The sequence below is a fragment of the Myotis yumanensis genome, unplaced genomic scaffold (assembly GCF_028538775.1).
Source record: "Myotis yumanensis isolate MYYU_CA2020_CCGP unplaced genomic scaffold, mMyoYum1.0.hap1 SCAF_16, whole genome shotgun sequence".
In the NCBI taxonomy this organism is placed as follows: domain Eukaryota; kingdom Metazoa; phylum Chordata; class Mammalia; order Chiroptera; family Vespertilionidae; genus Myotis; species Myotis yumanensis.
The window spans coordinates 7,736,037-7,763,988 of NW_027223767.1; the positions used below are offsets into that span (position 1 = coordinate 7,736,037).

Below are 27,952 nucleotides of genomic sequence, written 5' to 3' on the forward strand. Positions count from 1 at the left end.
TGAAACTCAACTCCCACAGGGCGGGGTACACCAAGCTGCCACTGAGGAGGTTCTACCGGATTAGGAAGCAAGGTCCTGGGATAGGGGTGCAGATTGGGCTGGGATTAGGAGCGGGAGGCTATGAATTGTCTGAGGGGCTCTCTGTCCACTGACCTCCCCACTCGCCCACACCACCCATATCCACTTGCACAGCTCTCTGACTCGTGTCCTTTTTTCTAAGAGAAGCCCTCAGATCTCTGCCCTCTTGCAGAATCCCACCATGAGTGGGATCCAGGGTTTTGCCAGCACCTTGAATTCACAGTCCCCATACTCCCCTCATGGATCTGATCAGAAACTGACTCACGTTTTCTGCTGAACAGAGGTCTACTATCCTCTTCACAATACGCAAAGATGCAGTCATAGGTAGTGGAGGCCAGGAGGACGTCACATCAGGTGTCCTGTGGACACTATGAGCCTGTGCAGCCTAGTGTGACTGAATTGCTCCTGACCAGAAGGAAGCTCTGGAGTGCAGGCTTGGTGTCTGCTCTGAGCACTGGCTTATGGTCAGTGCCTAGAAACATTTCTGTACCTGGCAGGGCTTCTAATATATGTGCTGATTGAATGAGCCCAAACCAGCCCCATCTCAGATTGCTGGGTGACCCTGGGCCCCACTGCTCACCCCTGACATCTCTAATCTGGATTCACCTGGGACAGAGACCCCTAATAGTATCTCCAATCTTTTTGTAATATTAGAAAAGAGCTAAACCCAAGGCCCCAAAGAGAGTCACAAATTTGGCAGTGGCTTCTTCAACAGGGAGAGAAAATGACCATTTGGTTCAATCATAGCCCCTCCAGCAAACGTCTCCACTGTCTAGGCTCCCAGAGAACACTTACCAGGGAGGACCCCAGCAAGTTCCTACAATAACCTTATGAGCCTGCTCCTGGGTTCACTAAGGTTTCTGAGGAACAAACACTCAGAGAGTTGGAGTCACCTGAAGGCAAGCAGCCAACAGGTGGCCTGGTGACCATGTGCTCTGGAGGGGGAGGGGCTCACCTGGTAAATAATTGGTCCCACAGCTGTTGGGTGGTAGCAAATGTTCTGTAGTAACAGACAGGAACGAAGGTGGGTTCCCTCCTCAGGTAATCGACCACTTTGTCTAGCCAGTGTGCCAGGGCGATGTGCACCATACAGGTCTTTTTTCTTTCTGCCTGTGAGGCTGACGTTCACTGGTAACCCTGAATAGGTGGTTCTGGACCAGTTGGCTGGTTGCAGCTGTTTCCCAGGGCTGGGCTGACTGGCTTCCATGTTCTGCTCAGAATGCTGCAATCAGAGGCTAGCCCTTGACCCCTGGCTGCTGAGGTTTAGTCTGGGCACGGTTTTGAGATGTCGCCCATGGAAGCAGAGTCCTGGCTTACAGGAAGGGCAGGTCTTCAAGGCCAGAACCCTTCTCACTGAGAATGTTGGGCATCCTGAAGCCAAAACACATCTTCCATGATGCTCCAGCTCAACACTGCCCTCCTTACCCTCAACTGCCAGAGCGTTCTGGTTAATGAACAGAGCATTGCGGAGCTCCCAGTGAGGGGAAACCCCCTTAGGTTCCAGGGTGTAAGGACATTTGAACTCAAAATTGTTTCTCTTTGGGTTTCCAGGGTCTGTGTCTGTAGTAAGCAGACAGCAGCTGGGTCCTACTGGGCTTGGTCAAGAAAGAGTGAAGGGAAGGGGGAGGGGCAGGGCTAGAAGGTGGAATTGTTGTATCCAAAGATGCAGATCGGGAAGTGCTTGACATGGGAGGACCACTGGGCTGCCAACTGGAAAAACGCCACATCATTCCAATGCACGCCATCGATGACCACTGGCAGCATACTCTGCTGGTGCTTGGCCTTGCAAACCAGGCAATTAATGCCCTGGATGAACTGGCTTTTGGATTCCACGTCCTCGTCCTTGGTTTTCTTGGGCACCTTCTTTTTCTTCTCCTTGGTGACCACTTTGATGGCCATGGCAGTTGTTGCTGTGCCCTCACCACTGCGGGGCAGTCTGCTGACCTGGACAGACTGGAAGAAGCACTTGAGTGTGCTTTTGGTGGTAGGCAGGTCTTTCTTCTCCGCAATTCTTTTCATGTCTATTGGCTGGGCTGCTGTCCAGTAATCCACCTGAAGCTCCATCATCTCTGCATGGACACTCTGGCTGGTGGAGGATAGGCCCCCACTCATTGACAGGGGGAGAGTGTGTTGGGTGAGGCCTTCCCGGTAGGGGACAGAAGCTCACTGGAGCATGAGGGGACCACATCATCTGAGTCTTCTAACATGGCTGCAGATGGTTCCACTCTTCCCACCTTCACTGCCCCCACAAAGGGGATGAGCTTCTGTGAGGACTTCTCATTGGGGCGCTGCTGCTTAGGCATGAGCATGGCCTCTGCGATGGGCAGCAGGTAGACACAGTTGGCCCCTGCAATGTACTCAGAGATTCTCGACACAACGTCCTGTGCGTCCTGCAAGGTGTTCTGGGACTCCAGGTTGTTGAACATGCCCCACCAGTACAGGTCCTGGAAGAAGTGGTTGTAGTGGCAATCCATGGAGCCCAGGTAGCTGGCCAAGGGGTGGGAACCCAGCGGGATGACCAGGAAGCGCATGTAGTCTAGCCACTGGGGTGGCTGCTGGGACAGCTACTCCACGAAGACCCGCAGCACAGCGCTGAAGTAGGGCTGTGCCCCTGCCACCGCCATCTTCACAGGGGTCAGGGCCTGGGAATTTCAGTTGCAGTATCTCTGCATCTCCACCTCCCAGGTGGAAAACAAGTTCATGGGCAACTGTGTGTTGAGTGCGTCGGGGATGTGTCCAGGCCTGAGGGCACTGACAAAACTGCAGTTGCAGGCCCCATAGAGGTCTTATTTCTACCCTGTTTTGGGAGAGGGGGCACATTCCATCAGAGGCAGCTCCCTCCAGACTGGGTGGGTTGTGGACAGACAAATACTCACCCAATGCCTGTGAAGGCTGCCAAATGCTCACCCTCTCCCCAATACCATCTTCATGTCTATACACGAGCCCATCAGCACAGTCTTTTCCAGAGCCCCTAGGAAATCTGGGTGCAGCCAGGACCCCACCTTTGAGGAAACACAGCTGGGTTTATCTCAGGCTCTGCATTCTGACCACATCTGATCCTGGGCAAGGCCTGGACCTCTCGGGTCACCAGATATCTCCTCGGTTTCTCCCCATGTTCTTCACCTTCCTCGCGTGGTGTGAATGTGTGCTCTCCCCTTAAGTGTGGGTGTCAGGCATGGTGGGATACAGGGGCTCAAATATATATTATGTAGCAAATACGTATCCAAAAGTCTATGTTCCAAGCACTGACTGGCCTTAGCATATGAGCAAAACCCCTGCCCTTGTGAAGACTCAGATGCATAAAGAATGTGCATTGTCACCCCATCTCTCTGGTTCGAAACCATCAGGAAAGATTAGTCCCCGAAAAAGTCCTTAAAACCCTGATCAGACAGCCAGGGGTCAAGCTTCCACCCCTGAACCAAGAACTGTGACCGGGGAATGGGATGTGGTGGTTGGCTCAGACCTTGGTCTCATGACCTGAAGGGGGAATGGATGGTGGGGAGCAAAGAGCAAATGTCTTCTCGCTTCCCCAGGCCAGGGTCTCCTTGCTGGAGGCTCACTCTTCTCTTGGAATGTAACCAGGCTCCCTGATAAGCTGAGTGGGCTGAGTCATGTTCTTCTTTCTCCCTGTTTTCCTCCCGAAGGTAAAACAATAATAAAAATGTACAGACACACACAGTCTACCAATTACACATTAATTTCACAGGGATGTTGGTGTGTCTTCAGTCCAAGCCCTCAACAATCCCTGTGAAGGGGCAGGTGCTATGGCCTGAATGTTTGTGTTGCCCCAAAATTCATACATTGAAACCCTAATCCTCAAAGTAGTGGTATTTGGAGATGGGACCCTCAGGACATAACTAGGGTTAGATGAGGTCATGAGGGTGGGGCCCAATGATGGGATTCGTTCCCTTTAGAGAAAGAGACAACAGAGTACTTGCTCCCCGCCTCCCCCACCCCACACGCATGCAAAGAGGCATGTGAGGACTCAGTGAGGAGGGGGGGGCCTGTACGCCAGGAAGAATGTCCCCACTGGGGCTTGTCACACTTGGCACCGATCTTGGACTTCCTGCCTCCAGAACCATGAGAAAATGAATGCCTGTTGTTTAAACCACCCAGTCCATGGCATTTGGTTATGACAGGCTGACTCCACTCAGTAGGGCAGGCTTTACCCCTTGTGTCCCAAACCAACCCCACCAGGACCATCTGGAAGGGAAACAGGAGGCACTTTGAGGGAAGGTCTCCTGCACTACGTGCCCTGGAGGAGGAAGGCTGATGGAAGGGGGGAGGCAAGGGCACGGGATAGGGTCGCCCATCCCACATCTCCCCGACACATACTGCCTTGGATCCTGGGTGCAGAAACCGGACCCTCGGACTCAAGAAGAAGTTCTTGCCTCTTCCCAGGCTCAGCGTGAGAATGAGACCAGGTGACAGCTTGGGAGAAAAGGAGCTGACCCGGGAGCCAGGACTCGTGGTCTTAGTCTCCGCTCTGCCCTCTACTTATTGGGGTCACTGCAGGAACCTCGCCTTCTCTGGGCCTCAATCTCCACATCTGTGAAATGAGGGCATTAACAAGGCGGGGAGATTAAAAATGGCTGCGGAGGACTTGGATGCTGCACAGACATGCTCCCAGGAACAAGCTGGAATGGGCAGGGCAGCCCTGAGAACAGTGTGGGGCTTATGCGACTCTCAGACACGGAGCAGGCCCGTGAGGACAAAGCGCGGAGCTGCCATTCCTTAACCACCACCGCAGGACCATGTGTCCCGTCTATCCAGGCCAAGGAAAGGGTGTCCCCTTCCAGCAACCATCTCCAGAGTCCCAGGCTGGCCTCCTCCGGCCCTGGGTAAGTGCCCCTGTGCCCCTCCCTCACTGGCCTCCCCCTCCATATTTCACAGGCCCCGAAAGGCAGGCAGCAGGTGCATGGAGAGAGCAGAGGCGCCCAGTTCCAGGCTGGACTCTTCCCAAGTCTGTTTGCTCAGATAAAAAAGGGACCGCCCTCTTAAGGGTTACATGATGGGGCCATGACATCTGAGGGGCCCAAGGGAGACATTCCCATCATGGTGCCTGCCTGCCCTTCAGCCTTTCTCATTTGTGCAGGTTTCTGTGTAGGAGGCAGGCAGGGGAATCTGGGCACCTTCAAAAGTGGGTCCTGCTCCTCAAGTCAGAGATTGCACCAAATTCTTCCCTCCGCTGCAGGGACCAGGGGGAGAGAGTCCCTGAGAGGGAAACCTCTGCGTGGAGCTGTCCTCCTCACATCAGCGGTGACGGCCCCAGAGGAATGCTCCCGGTGGCTACCTCTGCTGGATGTGAGCTTGATGGGCTGCCTGTGGCTGCCCCTTTGCGGATTTCATCGTGTAATGGTGCTTGACAGTCCTAATTTTCTTCTAAAAGGACACAAACTGTAGCAGAGGAAACAATAACATACATCAGTGACACGCGGCAATTGTCCTGTTACTGAGGACAGAATGCATTTCAGGGCCCGGCTCAAGCGCCTCACTCATGAAGGATTTTTAAAGTCCGGAATCTGGGGAGGAGGTTTGCAAAGAGCTTTTCAACTCAACAGTCATGTTTTCAGGGCTGTTATTAATGGGCAAGGCCATGTGCTGAGCAGTAGGCAGCCCCACCTAGAGAAGCCCGGGCCCTCCCCCTTTTCAGCCCCACAGTAATGAAAGCTGAGTCCTAGAATGACCCTGTCAATTAGGTAACATGAAAAGGAAGCTCAGAGAGGGTAGGAAATTTGGCTCAAGTTACACAGCCCCACATGGAAGACTAGAGCTCAGGTCTTGGCTGTCTGCTGACCCCAGGGAGGTGAGATCCAGCCGATCCCTGCCGTCTCTCAGGGAGGAGGGACAGTGTTAACACAGCTGAGCTTGGCGTTCTCTGTCCTTCCTGACACCCGTTACGCCAGTTGAGCACATTCCCTGGTTTGGTAGCAGGAATGTCCCCGGATTCAGCGAGGCAGGAGGGCAGCTGGTAACATCTCGCATCCTCTCTCCATGGACAAGGCGGAGAAGTGGGGACAAGGTCGTGCTGCAGTTGGTAAGATTCCCACAATCTGCTTCTTACCCGACCCCTCACCGGGAGAACTCCATGCACGGGATGCGGCCACAGGGTGTCGATTAAAGGGGACTTGGGGTCAACATGCAGGAAGGTCTCTATTTATCCACATGGGCTTTCTCTGCTCTTGGTTTTAACCTCATTACCCCTCCTTCCTTCCTTCAGTCTTATATGCACATCAAGCACCTGCTGTGTCCAGACTTACGCCAGGCGGTGGGATATCATGGAGAGCAGAGCACACATGGTCCCTGACTTGATGGTGTTGATAGCTGGTGGGGAAGACAGGCAACTCAGGAAGCAATCGCCATGCAGTGTGGCGAGTGCCATGACTAGAAGGTCAGGTCTCATAGGAGCGCTGGGCTCGGATCCCAGCCTGGGGGGCGGGAGTGGCACCCACACTGAGAGGTTAAGTATCGAGGTAAAGGGTGTGAGACAGGAGCAGATGCATCCAAAGAGAATAATATGCACGGAAGTCCACATTTCAGACAGAACAGCGGATCCTGCAAATAGACCAGTGTGGCTAGAACACGGACATGAGGCTGCCACTGTCACGAATAAGTGAGCACACCATGTCTCCCAGCCAGGAAATCGAAACCAGAAGATCCCCCAGTCTAGGTCTCGGCCAGAACAGATGAAGTCCCTGGCCTTCCCTAGGGTTGGCTGATTCCCTGACGCCAGTTTCATCCCTGGCTTCTGAGGCCAATGCCTGAAAGTGTGTCCCACCTTTGAGGGTCTTAGAGCCAGGAGTGCATGGCTGCTTCCCTCCATGAATGGACTCGGCCAAGCAGCAACCTGGGCATGTCTGCTCTGTGCTCTCTTCTTGAAATTCCTGTTGTGTTATTGCCTCCTGACTTCCTTGGACTTCTTTACAGGGTAGTTTTTTTTCTTTTTCTTTTTTTTTTTCTAAATGCTTTTGTCTCTGACTTCCTTTCACATTAAGGACTGCCTGGAATTGCTGGGTGAGGCAGAGAAACAGAGTCAAGGCTAAGCTTCCAGAAGGAACATCTGAATCCTCATCACAGAGCTGGCCTGACGGGAAACCTGCGGCTGAGTGACAGGCTGTGGAGGAGCCGGCACCAGTGGGAGATGTTTAGGTCAGGAAACAGCCCCCTGGGCTTGAGGGCACTGTGGTCAATGCACCAGCACAGCCCTGCAGCCCTGTGGCTGTGGGTTGGAATCTGGTCCCCACCACTCGTGTCACCTTGTGTAAGTCACTTAGCCTTTCTCATCCTCAGTTTCCTCTTCTGTGAAATGGGAATACTTAAAACCCACTTCATCGGGCTGTTGTGTTGTATAAAGAACCAGGAGCAAAACATGCCCTCAGCACATGTGGCTTTGCTTCCTGTCCCTGGGCCCATAGGCACCGACAAGGGCTGGGGTCCAAGGGCGGGTCACTGCCCCTGAGAAGGGGCAGCCAACAAGGACAAGGGGGGTTCAGCTTGTGGAGGGAAGCGGGGCCCAATATTAACTAAAAGAGGTGAAGCTGGGAAGAGCCCAGCTGGGAGATAGGGATACATATGGCATGTGCAGGGAGGAGTAGGAAGGGCTGGGGCTCCAATGAAGGCTGAGGTCTGGATAGCATAACTCAGCCCGAGCGTCAGGGTCTGATAAGATGATGGCAGGACCAATACTGAGCCCAGAGGGGGAGGCTGGACACCTCCTGCCTCACGTCAGGCTTGATCCTGGCACCTGGGCACCAGACGAGCCTACTGCTGGGTCTGATGGCCCCACTGCAGGGAGGGGGGTCTCCCAGGGTGGCTGACCCAGATGACATGCTGCTGGGGGCTGGGAGGGGAGAGGCACCATGTCCTACCTCCTGGTATCTGCTTCCCATGAAGGATGGGGACACAACTGTTGCCAGACGTGCACACCTACCTTACCACCTAGTCCTCCTCCCCAAGGAGCTCCTTCTGAGCCCTCCCAACTCCAAGAGATGCTCTGGCCGCGGCCAGTGACAGAAGTCAGGTTGCCTTTTGGTTCCAGTGCAGGTGAGCATCCCCACTCCCTCTCGGGGCAGCCACACTCTGGTGGGTCCTCTGGTCACAGAGGCTGGTCTCCCCTGCCACTCAGGGCTGGCAGGTGTGATGGAGGAGATGTCACCAAGTAGAAGCACCAGCCAGCCTGCATCTTCCCCCAAGCCCTGGCTCACCCCATTGGCCAGAGGCTCCTTTCAGAGAAACTCACCAGCATGGCCATGGGGTGGCTGCAAACTCTGAGCCTGTCTGCTCTCCTCAACTCCAGGTTCCTTCCCGGCAAGGGCAGCCTTGCCTCTGGGCCTGGGACTCAGGGACATCACAGCCATAGTTCCTGCATAGACACTGAACAGGCCTATGAGCTTACAAAGCACGTCAATGTTTCCAATCCCATCAAACCCTTACAGCCCTGTAAGGAGGCAGAGCACAAGCGGCAGCTGCAGCCCAGAGAGGCAGGCGGCTTGCACAGGGTCCCATGGCCAGGCCAGGAGGGAGAGGAAAACCCAGGTCTCCTGTCCTCCAGGAGCAGGCCTTCTCCTCTCGGCCTCAGCGGCCCTTTCACAGCCTGAGCGCCCTGTCGGGCAGATGGGCACACTGAGCTGTGCGGGGCCTTCAGGAGGTTTCATCCAGGGGCGTCCCCCAGTCCTAGGTCACCTCACACGCAGATTAGTCATGAGTTCTCTTGAAAAAAAAAATCACGCTCGGGTTCTGGCAACGTCAGCTGCAGATTAATGAGCGTTAGCTATTTCTCCTTCCTCATCACAAGGAGGCAGACACCAAGAATCAGGACACTGTCACTTTCGGTTCTCCCTCGAAGCAGGCACAGAAAGAGCACTGTGCTCAGGGCCAAGCCTTCAAGTTCTCGTTCACCTGCCTCAGTCTTGTGGCTTTGTGGGAAGTAGCTCAGCTACCTGGCCTCTGTTAGTCGTCTTTAAAATGGAAATGATGCCATCACCACCACCATTCCCATCTGTGGGAGCCATGCCAGAGTCACTGGATACTCAAGGTCAATTAGAGAGTGAAGGCCTTGCTGTTAGCACACCGATGGCCAAGGCCACTCTGAATATAGGAATCTTAACCAGTATGTCCAAGACTAAGATACCATACACAGGTGCAAGGACAGCAATCTCACGGTACACTGTACACATTTGCCTTTCAGTAGCCAAAATATGATGTCACTATTGGCAAGAGGTCTCTTTTGTCTAAGTGCTAAAATCCACGTGACTGACCAGCAAGAGTGGTGCAGAAAAGGGGGAAAGGCTGGAGAGGCTGGAGAGAGGCTACTGAGGATGCTGAGGTTAGGAGCTCAGGGGCCGCTGCTATGTGAGGCAGTAGGTCTACAGGCAGCGTGCGGCTGCTCAGATAATGACTGTGGGTACAGAGGCTACTGCTACTTCGTGGGAAAGATGTATTTGTTCATCAACTGGTGTACATCTGCCTATTGAGACTTTGTTGTGAAGAACTGTTTTGTCTGATGGCCATATGGCCACTGGCTCATGCAATAAAGACTCCTGCTTATACACTCACAACTTCTCATGGCTTCTCTGTCTACCACCAGGCATCCAAGAAGGTCCAGTCCCTGGCAGAGGGGCTCAGCCCTAATAGTTAGCATAGTAGGGCAGGATCAAGACCTGTGCTCCTATACTTGGACTAGCAGGAAGGATGGAGCAGTGAGTGCTCTTACACCTGCTGCTGTGAGGAGGATTTAGGAGTCCTGCTTTGACACTTGGCATAGCCGTTAGCAGAATTCAGAAGAGTATACGGACACAGAACAGCTATGCTCTGACACCACCTCAACATGCCCCAAGCTCCCTGCTTCACACCTGGGGGTGTTAGATCCTCAGCTTCCCTCTCAGCCCCTCCCGGAAAAGAAAGGGCCCACTTGATAAAGAAGATATCTTTGTGGACTCGATATAGAAGACAAAAACAAGAGGAGGTGCTGGCTGAATTGCAGGTGTGCTGGGATTGGTGCCAAGAGGCAGGCAGAGCTGGGTGGGAGCTCTAGCCCGTGGGGTACAAGGGACTAAAAGTGTTGCACATAAGGCAGGGGTATTGATTCAAACTCACTGGGCCTGGCAGGTGGTTGAGAAAGGAGTTAAAAACAAACTGTGATGCACCCCGGCCCAGGGTTGGGTTCGCATGAAGCTCTGTGACTTGCAAGGTGGAGGTAGGGAGGTGCAGCCTTGCAGCCAGGCCCTGGGACACCAGCCAGGCTCTTGCGTGCATCCTCTTCCATCCCCTCAGAGAACTGGAGCCTTAACTACCCATCGAGACCAGGTCGTTTGATGGGGGCCTTGGTGGCTGTTGGAGATGACTATCAGGGTGAATGGGTGGAGGGGAAATGGGTGGGATTCCCATTCAAGATAATCCTACAAAGCCAAGTTCCAAAGGACGTGAGGAAGTGTAACACTAAGAAAGCCAATTCTCAGGAGGCTAATTCACCCAGGCCATAGTAGGGTAATAGAGCAACTACCAAAAAACTGTTCTGGTCATATAGGGTCCACATGGATAAAGGAGAAATAACATGAATCATAACAATAAGGAAATGTGAAACCAGAAATTAAACAAGGGTGGGTATTGTACTTCAGCAACAAGATGTAAAATCAAAGGAAATGAGTGTCATGCAAGAAACAAAGGTGAACTCAGAAATTGGTTAAAACACATGGACAGCCCTAACTGGTTTGGCTCAGTGGATAGAGCATCGGCCTGTGAACTGAAGGGTCCCCGGTTCGATTCTGGTCAAGGGCATGTACAATGGCAGCTGATCGATGTTCCTCATCATTGTTTCTAACTATCTCTCTCCCTTCTTCTCTGTAAACAAATCAATAAAATATATTTTAAAAACATGGACCAATTTGTTTGTTAAATAATTCTATTAATTACTGTATAATTACTAAATAATCATAATTTCTAGACCATAAGACATCAGGGTTCTGTGAGTAAAGTATACTATCTGATAGAGAATAGAAATAGTGAATAACCTTTGACTTTCTTACAAAAATTAATAGGAAAATAGAAATGCCAAAAATATAAAGGTCATTGCTAAAAGAACAGTAATACTTTATAGTTTCCAAGTCAACGGGAGTAGGAAGGAATAAAAAACAAACAAGCCATCTAACAACAGTTTAAAAGTAGGAAAACAGAAGTAAAGAAAAACATAAATAAGTTGGTAGACACAGGACAGCAGTAATCACACAAAAAGGTTAGCAGTTAAACTCATCCTTTAAAGAACAGACTACCTGTTTAGATTTTTTTAAATCCAACTACATGTTGCTTACAAATAACAGAGAAAATATGAAATAAAGAGAAAATAAAAAACAAGGCCAGGAAAATATTAAAGGGAAGAAATATTAATATGAGACAAAATTTGAGGCAAAAAATAATAAGAGAAATAAAGAAGTACAATACATCGTGATTTAAAAAAACACTCCACTAAAGAGATATAACAACCATGAACTTCTATCATCTAAATATCCTGTCTCAAAATATATAGAGTAAAACCTGGAAGAGTCGCTAGGAAATATTGATAAATACCCAAATGCAGAAGAAGAGCTTAGTGCACTCACCAGAAACAAATAGATCAGGCAATAAGACTATAGATCATTTGAACCACATAATTAAAAGATTGATCTAACAGAGAAATATGTAACCCTGCTCCAAAAAGCATGGAATGTAAATTTAAAAAAAATTTTTATTGATTTCAGAGAGGAAGGGAGAGGGAGAGAGAGATAGAAACATTAATGTTAAGAGAGACTAATCGATCAGCTGCTTCCTTCATGTCCCCCACAGGGGTTTGAGCCCACAACTGGGGCATGTGCCCTGACTGAGAATTGAACTGTGACCTCCTGGTTCATAGGTCAACACTTATCCACTGAGCCACACCAGCTGTTCTGGAATATAAATTTTTTCAAGCACATAAAGCACATTATAAAAATTGACTTTGAAAATACCCTATATAATGAAGAGGTAATATGCAAATTGACCATCACACTCTTGCACAAGATGGCTGCCCCTATGTGGTCAAAGATGGCTGCCACAAGAGGGCTGGCAGGGGAGGGCATTTGGGGGAGATCAGGACAGCAGGGTAGGGTATTTGGGGGTGACCAGGCCTGCAGAGGAGGGCAGTTGGGGGCAATCAGGCCAGCATGGGAGCAGTTAGGCATTGATCAGGCTGGCAGGGGAGTGGTTAGGGGGTGATCAGGCTGGCAGGCAGGCTGGTGAGCATTTGGGAGCCAGGAGTCCTAGATTATGAGAGGTATGTCTGCCTGCTAGTTTAAACTGGCAGTCAGACATCCTCCAAGGCGTCTCAGATTGGAGAAGGTGCAGGCTGGGCTGAGGGACAACCCCCCTCCCCCCCCCCCAGTGCACAAATTTTGTGCACCGGGCCTCTAGTAAATAACAAAAATAAAAATAAAGTTTAAAAAATTGACTTTGCACCAGGTCGAAAAGGTAGTATTGACAAATTGGAAATAATCCATTTCACAGACAATAGGGTGATTAAGGCCTGGGGTGAGGTGGGAACCAGGTAGAGGGGGAAAATGAAGGAAAAAAGAAAGACATCTGTAATACTCTCAATAATAAAGGTTTAAAATATATATATCCGTAGATGATCATATTAAGAAACAAACTTCCGCCCTAGTTGGTCTGGCTCAGTGGAGTGTCAGCATACAGACTGAAGGGTCCTGGGTTCAATTCTGCCCAAGGGCACATGCCCTGGTTGTGGGCTCCATCCCCAGTAGGGGGTGTGCAGGAAGCAGCTTCCTCTCTGAAATCAATAAAAATATATTGGGGGGGGGGGGTGAAGAAAGACACTTCCAAGTTTATTTTTCAAAAATTTAATAAGATACAGAAGTTGGAATGTATTGGTTCCTTTGTTGCCACTCATTAAAATAACCATGAGATTTTTACTATCTTCCCAGCTCATTATTTTTATTTGGAGACTCCCGGCTGGTGAACTGTGGACACACACAAAGAAAAAGGGACTCTGTAGGGAGGGTGGAGATAGAAAGCAGCATGGCTGGGGATGAAAGCTCTAAGGGATGGGGCTGTGGGTTGGGTGGAAGAGATGCTGAAACAACCACAAGCAGGGGGTGCTCATATGGCCACACTGTTTTCTACTCTGCTGGGTCGCAGGTACTCGTAGGGCATATCCAGCTTTGCATTCGAGACCTCAATTTCCTTATCCAGGGCAGCCAGCTCCTCCCTGAACTTCTTCAGCACAGCTTTGGGCTCAGGGCCTGAAAAATACTCCTCCTCATGCTGGCCCAGAGCCACCTGAGATGGAGAGAGAAAAGCAGCTGAAAGCCTTATGAACCCCAGTTTGGAGGGCCACACCTCCCCACAGCTGCCCCCTTCCTCAGGGACCAGGCCGCCCGGCTCTCACACTAACGGGCTGCCGTCTGCCCAGTTGCCAGGTCATGGACATCTGGAGAGAAGCCTGATGAAAGTTGGGCAGTGTTGCCATCACCATCTCCAGTGTCACATCCTTGGTGGTTGGTGGGGGCAGCCTCATTGTGCAGGGTGCGTTAGGGACCCAATCATACCAATCCAGCTAAGGAGGGGCAGATATCTAGAATCAAAGTCTGCTAAGCATAAAAACCCCTTAGCCACCTGCACACAGTCCCCTCCACCCCCTCTCCAGTTGCAAATGCCCACTGCTCCCCTATAGCAAGTACCTGGCCCAGGTGGACGGAGGAGTGCTGGCCAGTGCAGGTGAAGATGCACATGGTGACAAAGTGGCAAAGCTGGCCCCAGGACTCTAAGGACATGGGGAATCCTGCAAGAGACAAGGAGAGTTAGAAGCTGGGAGCTCAGGAACAGAAACAGAGCTCAGAGAGGCTGAGCAGGGAGAATATGAGAGGGAAGAAAGGGTGTCAAGGACTCTGAGGAACTATTGTGGGAACTGACATGAGCATGAGTTGTGGTGGAACAAACGAGATCTCCTGGGAGGGCCCTACTCAGTGAGGTACTGGTATGACCCACACTGGCTCACATGAGTCAGTTATGTTAAATGTTTAGGTATGTAGCAAGCTGGTTGACATCACAACAGTAGCTATGGTGAGACACCAAGGAAATGGGCAATGCTACAAATCAAGGCTTTTATTTTTTGCTTTTTTTTTTTTTTATTTTCCCCAGAGAGCCAGTTGTTAAGCATTTATGAGCAACAACTGGTCCCACTGCATCTGGGACCTAGAGGGATTCTTCTTGCATAAGAATCTGAAAAGGCCATGGGCATTTTAATAGGGGTTGGACATGCTTCTGGAGAGTTTCATAGAAGCAGGGAGGGTTCTGGGGATGTTCCCAGGAGGAATTTTCCACACTGGAGGTCTCAGGGCAGGGGCTCAACTCACCTTGGTCCTGGGCCCCTAGCAGGCCAATCTCAGTGATCTCTTGACACCAAGTCTGCAGTTCAAGGTCCTCTTTCACCGCCTTGTCTGTCTTATAGTGAAGACTCACAATTCCCTCCACATAGCTGTTAGCCAAGGGGTTGGGCCAAGAGAGCTGAAACTGACAGGAAGCCTCCAGGCCCTCTGCTCCTTGCCCACATGGCCAGGTCAGGGCACCCAGCCCTCCAACACAGATCACTTGTTCTCTCAAGCCACTCCCTGACCGCCCACCCTCCCCCCAAGCCCTGCCTTCCCCTTGCCTCACCGATACATGATTTCCCAGAGCCGCAGAGCATCCTGAGCATAGTAAGAAGACTTGACTCCCAGAAGCCCCCGGTCAGTCAGGTCATCAGGGGGACAGAATGATCTATAGGTTAAAGAGGTTCTAGCACGCTTAAGCAGCTCCACGTGGCCTCCCCCACCAGTACTCACCACCTGAGAAGAAAGAATGGACAGGGTCAGGCAACTCCACCTGCCAGAGGCCAGAGCCAGAGGGAGCATGAGCTCCAGGAGCCCCCTTCTCTCTTTCATACCTGGTCAAAAATGCCGTTTTCGGAGACCAACCCATTCCTGGCCCGCACATTAATTTCCAGGGTGTATCGCAGGTGGGGGATTATCAGCTGGAGGAAGAGAGCAGGAAAGAACAAGTCAGGAGAGACCTGCGGCAAGTCCCTGCAGGAAATTGGAGCTGAAGAACAGGAAAGGTGCCAGGTCTTCAGGAAAAGCAGAGACATGAAGTTCAGTGGTCCCTCTACATCAAGAGTGTTCAGTCAAATTGTAATTCATTCCACAAAACATTGGCTTACTAGGTGTACTGGTTAATAATGTGGATTTTTTTTCAGTAGATGGAGTTACACATATGTTGATGTATAGGCGATTTGATATTTATGCTATTTTGTTGTATTGAAAACAAGATTCAAAACTTCATATGTCAAATTTTCTGAAGGTGTTAACATCATAGATATTTTTTTGCTCTGCTTTGATTCTCTGCATTGTACGTATCACAGCTGATCTGTCATAATACAGTCTTTCTTGGCTGGTAGCCCGAAATGGAAATGAAAATCCTCAATGATCAGAACCTCTGTCTTGCTTAGCACAATCATCTAGAATGGTTCTTGCTCCATTGGAGGCGCCCAAGAACAGTTAATGGGTGAATACTCAGTTCAAATTGTCTGTTAAAAAAAAAAACACAAAAAATAAAACAAAACAAAAAAAACAACAACAAAAAAACACAGGCCACTGTTGTGGACCTGAGCCTGTCTAACTGGCCTGTGTGTTACTATTTTAGGACAGGTCAAAACTGGCTGGAAAAGTCTTCTATGTATTTGCTTGGTCTTCCCTTTTGCAATGGAATCCTCAGTCGTTTGTGTGCACTGTCTATATACTGTATGTTCATCTATCTGTGCTTTATACATAAAAAGAGTAAGGCCCCTCACGTCCCACCTCCCCACCCCCCCCCCTTGACAATGAATCATTTCCACTTCCTTGGGAGGTGATGTCACCAGTTGAAAATGCAGAGCAAGCCACCTCACCCTTGTTCCCTTGTCTCTCATTGGTTGGCTTTTCCCCACACCCTTAGACTCCACAGAGAGGGTGCCTCCAGTGGCAGGACTGTGCCATGGGGCAGAGAGGCAGGCAGGAGAGAAGGGGATAAGGTATTACCTTGAAGATAGGGTGTATCGATGGAAGGCATCTCATGGTGGCCATAGCGATAACCTCAGCCATCAAATGTCCCCTCAGAAGATGAGAGAGAAGCTCGTGAAGCTGGAAGTCAGAGCTACGGACCCAGCATTTAGCCAGGAGCCAGGCCATCGGGGGGTCCGTGGGCAGGAAAAGTGGTGGTGGTGGGGATCCCATGCGTGGCAATTGGAGCTGGAGCGAGGATAGAGTGTGGGGGAAAGAGGATGAGTGGCCAGGTGCCCAGCAGATTCCCCCTCCTTTGCATACTTAACCGCCCCCTTCTTCCCAAATTTGCTTAGCTTTCTCCATCTCACTGCTGCTCCTCCCAGCAGCCAATATTCCTTCTCCTGACTTTCCTACCCACTCAGTGCATTAACATTGTACAAGCTGTTCTGCCTGACCTTCTGCAGAAGCTCCTCTTCTACCAACTTCCTGGCCTCCACTTGCGCTTTCACTCCCTTCAGTGTGGACAAGATTCAAACCCTCTGCTTCCTTTATCCCACACTTTTTCAGAAAGTTCATCTTCTCTCTAATCTTTCAACACCACCCCTATTCAGCTGATTAAGTCTCCAGTTCTCAGCTAGTCACTAGCTAGATGTATCAATTTGAGTGTCTCCCCGTCTATAATAATAAAAGCATAATATGCTAATTAGACCAGACATCCTTCCGGATGACCTTCCAGACAAAGCAGGGGCTGCAAGAGAAGCCCGGGTCCTGGGTGCCAGAGGGGAGCTGCTGCTGGCAGCTGGGAGCCGGCAGCCGGGGGAAGAAAAGCCTACTCTTGCACAATTTCGTGCATCTGGCCTCTAGTTATCTCATAACTGGCCAGACAAAAGCCCACCTGAGCATCTTTTCCTCTTTATTTGTCCTATTTCTGCAGGTGCCTTGCCTAACTCTTCTTTTCTCTTTCCTTGTATCCAGGCCAGTTTAATTTTCCTCTGCATGCCCATGTAGCTTTCCTCTGCACCCCCACAGCTATTCCCCACAACAAAGTCCATTACCCTCATCTTGGGCAATTGCTGTAACATGTCACCCTAATCTCCGGATCTAGCCTCTCCTTTCTCTGATCCATCTGAAACAAGATGACCCATAGAATGTGCCTATAGCATGTTTCACAACAGCCTACATCAGCTTCCTGTGTTCATACTTCTTGATTTGGCATCCACCATCCGATACATTCTGGGTCCTCTCACCTCACATTACCTCCCAGCACACCAGCCCAATTGTCCACTGACAATCTAACTTCTCACACTCTGCACACCCCATCTCTGCCCAACCCATCTTCCCCTGGGAAGAGGTCCTGCTCCTTCGCCAAGGCTCATGCCCACCCCACCTCCCATGACCCCTCCCACACTATCTCCATCCTCAGGTACTTCCTCAGTACTGGAGCATATTTAGACTTTCCCAGTCTCTCTCTCCAGCTAGACCACGCCTTTCTGCCTTTGCCAATTCCCTCCTTTACTGCCACCTCCAGTGCTTTAGCACAAGTGAATCCTCAGTGAATTTGGGTGAAAGGCTGAGCTGAGAGGGCCAACCATGGGGAAGCAGAAATCCTCTCACCTGGATGACCATGGGCAAGAGTTTCCCATCAGGCTGCAGTTTCAACATGACCAGAGGGGCAGCCAGGTATTGCTGGCTACATAGGATGACGTTAGCCTTGATCCCATCCAGCAGGGAGAAGTCGGCTTCAAACAGCGTGCCTCCCTGGATGGGGGCAGAGGGTGAGGGCTATCAGTGTAAGGCATCTTCTTCCCACCCTGATTCCCCAAAGGAAGAAGAACAAGAAGGAAACTAACTTATCTCCATCACCTACTTTGTAACAGGCAATGAATCACATGCTATTGCTTTACAGAAGTCTTACAAGCGCTTGAATTAATTCCAGGTTTATATTTAAAAAAAGGAAACATAATAAAAGAAGATAGGAGGTAACTTGCCTGAAGTCACACAGTTTATAAACAGCATAGCCAGGGTTCAAACCCAAGTCTGTCTCACCCTATAATCCATGAATTTTCTCTGCCCAACCCATCAATTAATCCATGTTGATTCCTGATTAATAAGCCCACCCCTGATCTGATTCTCTTGCTACACACTCCCCCAAATCCTTAGCACCGAGGCCCAGTTATTTCTTCAGTTTGATTGCATCTATCACCCATCACACACTCTTCCTCCACAATATGCTTTTCTCAGTCGAGGAGGAAGGCCATGTGGTTGCATACCTCCAGGATCACTCAAGATTCCCCCCGTAGAATCCCCTCTTGCTTCTGGGGGCAAATTGGGCTCATAGTGGGGCCCAGAGCAGCATAAACACTAACCACACTCCCATTTCACTGTGTGGCCTCCTTTGGGCCATTATGTCCATACCTGCAGCTCCTGCTCCAGCTGGGCCTGCACCTCCTCCATCCCTGAAGGGAACACCAGGCGGGCAGGAAGGCGACTGGAGCGCCTTAGCAGCATGGGGTTGGCGCCATTGAGAAACTGGTACCCAAAGAAGGCATCTTCCTTCCAGGAGTCCCGCACCTTCACTGAGGGTGGCAGTTGTGGTGCAGGTTGTGAGTTCAGATCTCCTGGTTCTTCTAACCCCCACCAAACCATTCCTTCTTCCCCCCAGCTCACCAGAGGGACCCAGACCTCAGGTCTCTCAGCCTGGTTCCCTCGATTGGGTGGTAAGGGTCTTGGGAGAAGTACTGGGATAGGGATACTGACCAGCCAGCTCGCTGTGGTCACACCAGACGATCCTTTTGAAGTCATCCAGATCATTCCAGCAAGCAAGGAAGTTTAGAGAGTCTTTCATAACTAAGCTGGCCATCCTTCAGGTAAATATCGGCAAAGCGTTTGAAAGTTAGTCTCAAAATCACACATTGTAACTATAAGGACCCCCCTCGGGCTAATCCAGCCCTGACCCTGTTCAGTCCATAAGAGCCCCTGGACCAGGATACCTCCCTCTCCTCTAGCCCGCACTGCTCTCACCCCTTGAACTGTGAAATCTCAAAGTCAAATCTCTTGTCCTCCAGAAACCTCTCATCTGGCGGGAGGTCACCTAAATTGGCCGCAGCCACATTCAGGATCAGCCCATCCTTCCAGTTACCCCATCTGTGATGCAGAAATGAAATCAGGCATTGATGCCTGGAAGGGCCAGGACTCACTGCCAGGTCAGGAGGGGTCAGGGCGGGGTAAGGCTAACCGGTACAGCTTCCTTCTCTCTTCCAGCTCCTCCTCCCTGTGTTTCTTGAACAGGCCTTGAGGGTCCTCTACCAACGTGCAGCCTAGAGGAGGAAGGAGGGCAGGGACAAGGGCATAGAGGATGAGGCTTCTCCTGAGAGCCTCTGCCCCCCTCCCCAGTCCCTGCCAGGGGTGCCTCTCTGCCCACCCTTTCGGGGGAGGGGTGACCCTTCAGCATCATGCCCCTCCAGGTTCTGCCCTCACATCCTGTTCCCTCTTCTCTTTTCCCCCAGCCCCAGCCTCTCTTGGGCCCCAGAGGCCTCCTCACACCCCACCCTGCGCTCACCTGTGCCCTCGGGGAGGCTCAGGACGCCACTGCCCTCCACCCAGTGGTAGCAGGGGAACCTGAACTCGTCCCCACCGGCCCCAGGGCCCTGCACGGAGATCCAGTTGCAGAACCAGGCGTCATCCTGCAGGAAGTGCTTTTTGCGAATTTTCACGAACAGCAGCGGCCCCAGGGACTCCTTCACGTCTGCCTGGAACTCCATCACCTGCAGGTGACACAAGCGGCTCAGCATCCATGGCGATCGCCGGGAGCGGGGACTGAACTGAGCCCAGCTCCCCGCCCAGGCCCTTCTGCTGGGCCTCTGGGAAAGCGGCGTCAAAGGAGCCAAAAAGAGAAAGGGGGCTCGCCGACCAGGTGTTCCCATGTCCCCATTATGGGCCTTGGAGTTCTTCAGCCCAGGGTGAGGCGGAGGAGGGAAGATGCACTCCTTCCTGCCCTCTTTCCTCCTCTTTCCTGCCCTCTTTCCTCCTCTTTCCTCCTCTTTCCTCCTCATAGTCACTGATACTACCGAGCGCTGAGCTGGGCGCTGGGCGCTGGGCGCTGAGCTGGGCGCTGGGCATCGCCGCGGGCCAGCGCCCCTTTGCTGCGGAAGATACACTGTTGACCAGGCACTTTCGGCAGAGAGACCCCAGCGCCCCCTCCGCTCTGTGTGAGCGGAGACCTCTAGGTGTGGAGGGTTTAACCAGGGAAAGTGAGAGAGAGGAGGAGGTTGGGGAAATGCGTGCCAGGGAGAGGAAGCCAGAGCGCGGAGGCTGAGCAAGGGCGAGGCGGCGTGGATCTGAGCACGGATCGCGTGGGAGATGAGCGTGACTAGACGGTGAACAGTCTCGAAGGGCAAGCCAAGAATTCGGTCCTGAGAACCGGCAGAAGCCTTTCAAATGTTTGTGGGGAGGGGCGTGTGAAGGGCGGGGTGTATTTGGAAGACGTGATCTGGCTGCAGAAGGGCTTGGAAGGGCAGGAGAGGAAGCGGCCAGGGGTGAGGGTACGGGGCGGAAGGGGGGCGGGGGAAGAGGCTGAAGGTGGTCTAGGTTCACGCGGACACTGGTGGTCGGGGGCGGGTCGGGCATTGGACCCGGAAGCCGGAATGTCCAGGAGGCAGAATTGCCAGCGCTGGATTCTTGGTTGGAGGCGAACAGAACAGAACTCTCGCAGGACCCCTGGGGTGGGGGTGCGTGTTGGGGGGGGGGGGCGGCAAGCGGAGAGGTGAGGGGCTGGGAAAGAGAGGACCTAGCTTGGGCAGGTTCCTTTGAGGCGTCTGCAGGACAGACATCCGGATCTGGGGGTCCTGGAAAGAGCTGGGTGGGCTAGGGAAATGTGGGGATGGGAAATGGGGAAGAAAAAGTAACAGGAGCGGGGGACTAACCAGGTAAAAGTGATGAGAGAGGGGAAGGGATCAGGAAATTCAGCTCTTAGTTTATCTCCCTCCATAGACCCCATTCCCCGCCTCGAACGAAGGGGCTTGAAATAGGGCCTCAGAATGGAGGAAACTTCCCTGGCCAGGTATCTCAGTGGTTAGAGCGTATCCTGACACCCCAAAATCCCAGGCTCATCCCTGGTCAGGACACAGACAAGACTCAACCACGCATGAGTAAGTGGAACAAAATCAATCTTCCTCTCTCTCTCTCTCTTCCTCTCTTTCTCCCTCCCTCCTTCCCCTCAAAATAAAATAGAGGAAACCAGAGACAGGCAGTGCTTCAAGATCTCTGCAAAGAGAGAGAGCTCTGTGCAGGAGGGCCTGCAGGAGCATCCTCCCCATCCCAAGGAAGCCAGATGGCACGGACATTTATTGAGCGCCTGCTGTGTGCCACGCTCTGCCCAGTGCATCTCTTCCCAGGAATGTGACATCCCGGGGGCTGAGGCCAGCTCCTGCAGCTCACCTTGCCCCGCACTGGCCACAGGCGCTCTTGGAGTGCCGCTTCTCGGTGCTGGCCCACCAGCCACAGCTGCACAGGGTTGTAGGAGCCTGCAAAGAACGAGGATCCCGTGGACACGCGGATGCGGTAGACACCCATCTTCCACAAAGACGTTTTGTGCCTTCTGAGGGGGAAGAGGAGTGGAGGTGCCTAATAAATGGACTCAAGACCCCGCCCCCCTAAATCTTGGCTGGGAAATTGCATAGGAACTACAGGATGTGGATGGATGGCAGGCCTCCAACCAACCTGGCCTGGCCACACCCTCTGGGCAGCCCAGAAGTTGGCCCCAGCTCAGGAAGGCGGGGGCAGACCCTTATCTTTGTGGGAGGAGGATGGAATGAGGAAGCACAGAGGATTTGGGCCCAAAACATGCAGGAAGAAATTGACACCTAGTCCACCAAGCAGGTGGAATATGGCTGGGAAGTCACCTCCATCAAAACACACACACACACACACACACACACACACACACACTGCAGACCTGACAGGTTGGTTCACCCCGCTAATGGTCATGCTTAAAGTTGTAGGGGTGGATGAGGAAGCAAGGAGGCCTGGTCTGCAGTTGAGGAAGGTACATTCAGGCCACCAAATTAATATAACCAAGTTGGAACACTTGCGCCTATTCCCTGTGCAAGGCTTTGGGGCTCATTCCTTTCTAGCTTATAAGTCCTGGCCTCTCTATTGCCTGCAGGATGAAAATTCAAACTTTTTTTCATTTACATTTATTATTGAAAGTATCACAGATGTTCCTTTTTCCCCCATTGACCCCCTCCACCCTGCTCCTGCCCCCTCCCCAGGCCTTCCCTGCACTATTGTATGTCCATGGGTTATGCATATATGCTTGTAAGTTCTTTGCTCTCAAGAAAGTCACAAACAGTTCTGATAGGGGAAGATGTCCAATTTGAGGGGCCCCCACTGGCTGCATTGTGACTTTTTGAGAAGCAAAGACTAAATAATAAATAGGGTTACTTGAAATAGGTAAATGTATTTGTTAATAACCCAAAAATCAATTAATTAGTCGCAGTTAACCAAAAAATTACTTCAAAATTACTCAAACAATAAGGAAAAGTTATTATTGCAGAAAAGAAGAAGCCCAAAGGATATATTGGCTCTAGGGTTGTTTGCTCTGTGGCTCAACAGCATCATCAAGAAGCCAAGGTTTGCCCAGTTGTTATAGCTCAGTGGTTGAGCGTCAACCCATGAACCAAGAGGCCCCTTGTTCAAATCCTGGTCAGGCACAATTCCCAGTAGGGACCATGCAGGATGCAGCTAATCTCTCTATCCATCTTCCTTCCCCTCGTTCTAAAATAAATTAATAAACAAATATAAAAATTAAGTTTTAAAAGAAGGAAGCCAGGATTTGTTTGTTTCAATGTCTTTCCATCGTTCATGAGTTAGCTCCTCAATAAATTACCTCCTTAGCAAAATGCCTGCTACCACCTCAATAACCCCATAAATACATAGCAACATCCATTTGGAAAAGAAGAGCCATTTCCTCCTGTGCTTCTCTTTTTAAGAGCAGGGGAAGCTTTCCCAGAAACAATCCAGCAGCTGCCCCTTACCTATCTTTGGCCAAAACTGGACACCAAACCCAGATCCTTCAAATAGGCAAAGGAAATGAAATCACCATGAGCATCCTCACCTTGGCAGGATTTATCCCTGAATTACATGAGGAAAGATGGAGACACAAACACATTTGGGGCCCCACCAATAAGCAAGAAAAGGATAAGAGACTGGGAGTTAGACACCAAGAGTGCCTGTTACAATTAGTTTGTAAAAAGCCTAACTTCACCATAACATTACAAAGAAAAGTTACTGTAAACTGTCACCCCAAAAGTATAAGAGTGATTATATTAGGATTTATTAAGTTTCTTTAAATTTAATGTGAGGCTTTCATTGCATCTTTAAATATGGCAAATAAGTGTGACAGGTCATTCAGCATCTTGGTGTTTCTATAGTTCGACAACTTAGTTCTTATTCATTCATCAGCCTGCTGAACTGTTCCTTTTTCAGAAACATAGATGCCATCCCAAGACTTTCTGATATCCTTGTTTTAAGTGTTGTGTCTTGATGAATCAAAGCAGCTGGCTTTGATACAAGTTCAATGTGATTTCCTTCGGGAATCAGCTCATCTTTCTGGGCTTGAGATACTGAACAAGGAGCGCCTGACCTCATACGAACTCTGCGGGTGTAATTTTTGCCAAAGAAATTTCTAATTTCAACAGGAGAAACATTCTCCTGAATAACCATGTCCGCTGATGGGGAAGTGAGTGTTCACAGACCTCAACTTGTAAGGGAAGCCCAGTGTGACACCCTTGATTATGTTCTGTACATAGCTACAGATCATGTGGCTAGTTCCTTTCTACTTCTCCACAAAGTGCATCCCTTCAGAGTTATGTCCACATTTTCTGGGGTATCCACACAATGATTGCTGACAATGGTCTACATCCTCACCGTACATGTCTCAAGGAGAGGATTTTTTAAAGTTTTTAAAGTTATATTGGAAAGTGAATATTACTAATTATGAGTATATGTGTTTCTTCTAAGTACATATATGTTTATAATGAACTGATATGTGCTCATTTTCACTGATCAATGGAAAAGAATGAAAACAGAAAATTGTGTGTGAGCTAATAGTCCCAGAAAAAAATAGGAAGTGTTCCAATTTTACCAAGTGGCTACATGCACATGGTAACCAGGTAGAAAGGAAGTTCAACTAGTTAACCAGCATTGCTCATACTCCATGATCAAGGAGACAGAGGGTGCTGAGATGCTGGGTGAGCCAAATGTCCTGAAGATGGGCACAAATGTGCAAATACAATCCTCTCTCCCAGGAGACGAATCTACTAGATGGCCCCTTAACCATATGATATTACTAGCACATGCATAATTTTAAAGTAATGCTAACAAGGTAAGTCACTATATCATAATGACAGAACAAGGGGTTCCATAACTCTGCCCAAGTGAAACCAAAGGCATACATCATTATAGATGCAGAAAGTACCAATTTAGTGGGAGACACAAATGATAAAAGACTTGTTAGGGTAACAGGATAAGTTTTACTGGAACAAAGATATCTCCTTGGGAGATACAACAAGCTTGAGAGCCCGAAGCATGGATCAACCTGCTGAGAAGAATTCTGTAGCCAGGTGTATATGAGGTTCTGAGGCAATATTCTTTGGAGATGCAGGGAGTCCAACAAATTTTCAGTAACACCAAGAAAACATCAAAAGACATATTTGAGCAACCTTAAAAAAGTATCTCCTTCCCAGAGAAAAACAATAGCAAGTAGAAACCAATGAAGTAATGAATTAAGTTTATGGTGTTGGTGTCTTAAAAATAAATTTAAGTGTAATGACAGTACATATGTGTTTATAATGTTTATATATGTATTTGGTTTGGTTTTGTGTAGTGTTTATAGCGTATTTTAATAATCATCATATTAAATTTGTAATTGCAGTTGATATTGTTTAAGGAAATTGATCACGTTTGCAATCACTGTTTAAATATTAATATTTATTTATTAAAGTTCTATTCATAGAAATATGTTTAGTAAATTGAACATTTAAAAAATACAAGTAGACCTCCCTTGCTCTCCAGCAAAGCCTACCTAAGTCCTCCTACTCGATGAAGATCAAACCATCATGGCTGGCACTAGCCTGGGCCCTCCATGCCCATGCATCCTGTGCACTCTACTCTCTGCCTGTGACCACATGGAGGCGACCAAGGACTTGATGACCCCTGCCACCTCAGGGCCTGTGCTTGGCCTCCAGAAGTACAAGCAGCAGAGATCCTGTCCCGGGTGACCCCAACTCCCTCCCCACAGTCCCTGGGAACCTGGAGCCAGGCTGGTGCTGCACCACCCAGAACCAGTGAGCGTGAATGAGAAATCCCCAAGTGCACATCTAGAGCACCTATCCTGTTCGTTCTCAATCATCAACCAAAGTTAGCAATTCTTTAAGGCCTGAAAGTGACATAAACAATATTTCATGCTGCAGAGATGATTTCCTGTGGCTTCTGCCTACCATCCATAAAATACTTATCTTTTCAAGTGAGGCGATTGAGACCCAGAATTTAAATGTCTTGCTGAAGGACATTTAGTTGGCCAGGTAGAGGCAAAATCTAGATCCAGCAGGTTCCTCTCTAGGCTCCACCCTGTGTGGTCTTCTGATTAAAGGCAGCATGAGACCCAGTCTTCTTTTTTCTTCTTCTTTTTTTTTTTTAGGAAGTGAGAGGGGGAGAGAGAGAGAGAAACATCAGTGATTGGCTCATTCCTGCACACACACACCCTCCTCAACAGGTATCGAGCCCACAACCCCAGCATGTACCCTGACAAGGAATTGAACTATGACCTCTTGGTTTATAGGTCAAACCTCAATCACTGAGACATGCCAGCTGGGCGAGACTTGGTCTTAATGGACACCAGACCTCTGGAGGAGCCAAGTGCTCTGGGGTTACCTGTTTCTACCTGTTGGAAAGTTTGTTCTTGTTTTAATTGGTAGTTGAATTGCTATAAACTGGGGGGAAAGGCACCTTTCTCAGAATCTGTGACTCACCTTGACTAACAATATTTAACATAATATTTTATTGTTCACATACTTGTGGCTTTAAGCTGAAAAAGAAAAGTCAATAATGGGTAAATCAAGTAGGGCAGTGGTCAGCAAAGTCATTGGTCAACAGAGCCAAATATCAACAGTACAAAATTGAAATTTCTTTTGAGAGCCAAATTTTTTAACTTAAAATATATAGGTAGGTGCATTGTTATTAACCTACCTATACAGTTTAAGTACTGTTGATATTTGGTGCCTCCACCGTGCTGCGTCTCCCTTCCGACACCCCCCACTTCTTCTAACACCACTTCTTCAAAATAGACTCACCCAAGCTGAAAACCGACATCTGCGCAGGGGCCATGAAGTTTCAAATGCACTGTACATGTGCACTCCCACGTGACATTTTGTGGAAGAGCCACACTCAAGGGACCAAAGAGTCGCATTGGCTCGAGCGCTGCGGTTTGCCGACCACTGAAGCTGGGCAACTAAGTGAGGCAGTTTTACTATTGTTGTTATTAGCTAGTTAATGTTCATAAAGGAAAGAAAGAAAAGGGAAGTCAGACATGGTAAGCTGACCACCTGGCAACCTTCAGAAAGCTATATTGTTCCTCCAAGGAGATTAATACCCCTCCATTCCCGATCGGGTAGTCCATTGTTAGCAGGAGAGGAAAAGGGGGAGACAGGCACACATGCAGTAGAAGGTTGGTGGTACAGGGGAGGTGCTTACCTGTCAGTCTAGCCTGGGGAACAATGTATTGTCTAGGCTGCAAACCCCATCAAAAATCTGGAAAAGTTAATTAGTTAGTTTGAAGAAGCTACTGGTTAAAATCCCCAAAGAGTTCCCTTATTCTTATTCTCTCTTGTTCTGTGACTCCTGCTGGCCTGTGCAGACTTCACATGCAGAATGCTTGACTGGACTGGACTGGACTTTAATATGGAGCAGAAACTGTGGGCAATGGCCTTTATTCTGGCCCTGCTGAAGACATGGCTGGCCTTCTCCCAGGGTGTGACGAAGGGAAATGGGACATTGGAAGTCCAGGGCTTTATTTCCACCCAAACAAATAATCCTTATCCTCCAAGCCAGTCTCAGGAAATTCTTTTCCTCGTGACATCTCAAGAACTCCACTTCCACGATAACAGTTTCTCTGAGCCTAATAAAGCAGAAGGCTGCTGAGCTACATGAGAAGAGTCCACATGATTCTGTATGATGCTTTCTCAGTGGCAGCTGGACACAGATACAGGAACAAAGAGTAGTTTGTTCAAGTTTACTCCCCAGTTCCATGATCCATGAATCAACATTCAGGAAAAGAGGCAGAGAAAACTAAGAAAGGGGAAAGCTTCAGAGGCCTCAGGGTTATGTCTGAGCCCAGAGCCACAGAACCATTGCCAAAGCCAGGATGGCCTATTTGCGTGTGTGTGTGTGTGGGGGGGGGGGGGCGTCCTTCATCTCTCAGCAGTTCAGTTTCTTCATTGGCCAAACAGTGACCAGGCCAAATAGGGTCTAGCATGGAGCCACCTTGCCTTCCTCCAATTCTAGATACACCTCTTTCCAGTTGAGGTAGAGCTAGCATTTTTGTGGCAAATTATTGAATGTCTTACCATCTCAAGGCCTTAAGTTTCTTCATTTGTAAAATGCAAGAGTCTAATAGCCCCTACTTAATAGAGCTATTGTAGGAGTCAATATGTTAATATTCATAAAGCAGCTTAGAACATATCTGTCACATAGTAAGCACCTTTAGGAGTTCTTGCTATAATCATTAGTATCATGTAGTATGTGCCTAATGAATATGTATATTAATAAACATAGTCTGT

General features: G+C 49.7%; 1 protein-coding gene across 1 annotated transcript; it reads right to left on the reverse strand.

The window, feature by feature from the left end:
- Window positions 1-12,963: 12,963 nt before the first annotated feature.
- LOC138994127 (polyunsaturated fatty acid lipoxygenase ALOX15-like) lies at window positions 12,964-21,694 on the reverse strand. Its single transcript, XM_070393800.1, has 14 exons — window positions 21,555-21,694; window positions 19,678-19,882; window positions 19,354-19,435; window positions 19,140-19,262; window positions 18,876-18,979; window positions 18,534-18,694; window positions 17,733-17,876; window positions 16,155-16,364; window positions 15,026-15,112; window positions 14,758-14,927; window positions 14,457-14,578; window positions 13,782-13,882; window positions 13,490-13,657; window positions 12,964-13,380 (listed from the first exon to the last, which is right to left on the reverse strand). Exons 1-14 carry the CDS (start codon window positions 21,687-21,689, stop codon window positions 13,201-13,203), a joined length of 1,992 nt encoding a protein of 663 aa, XP_070249901.1. The 5' UTR covers window positions 21,690-21,694; the 3' UTR covers window positions 12,964-13,200.
- Window positions 21,695-27,952: the final 6,258 nt, after the last annotated feature.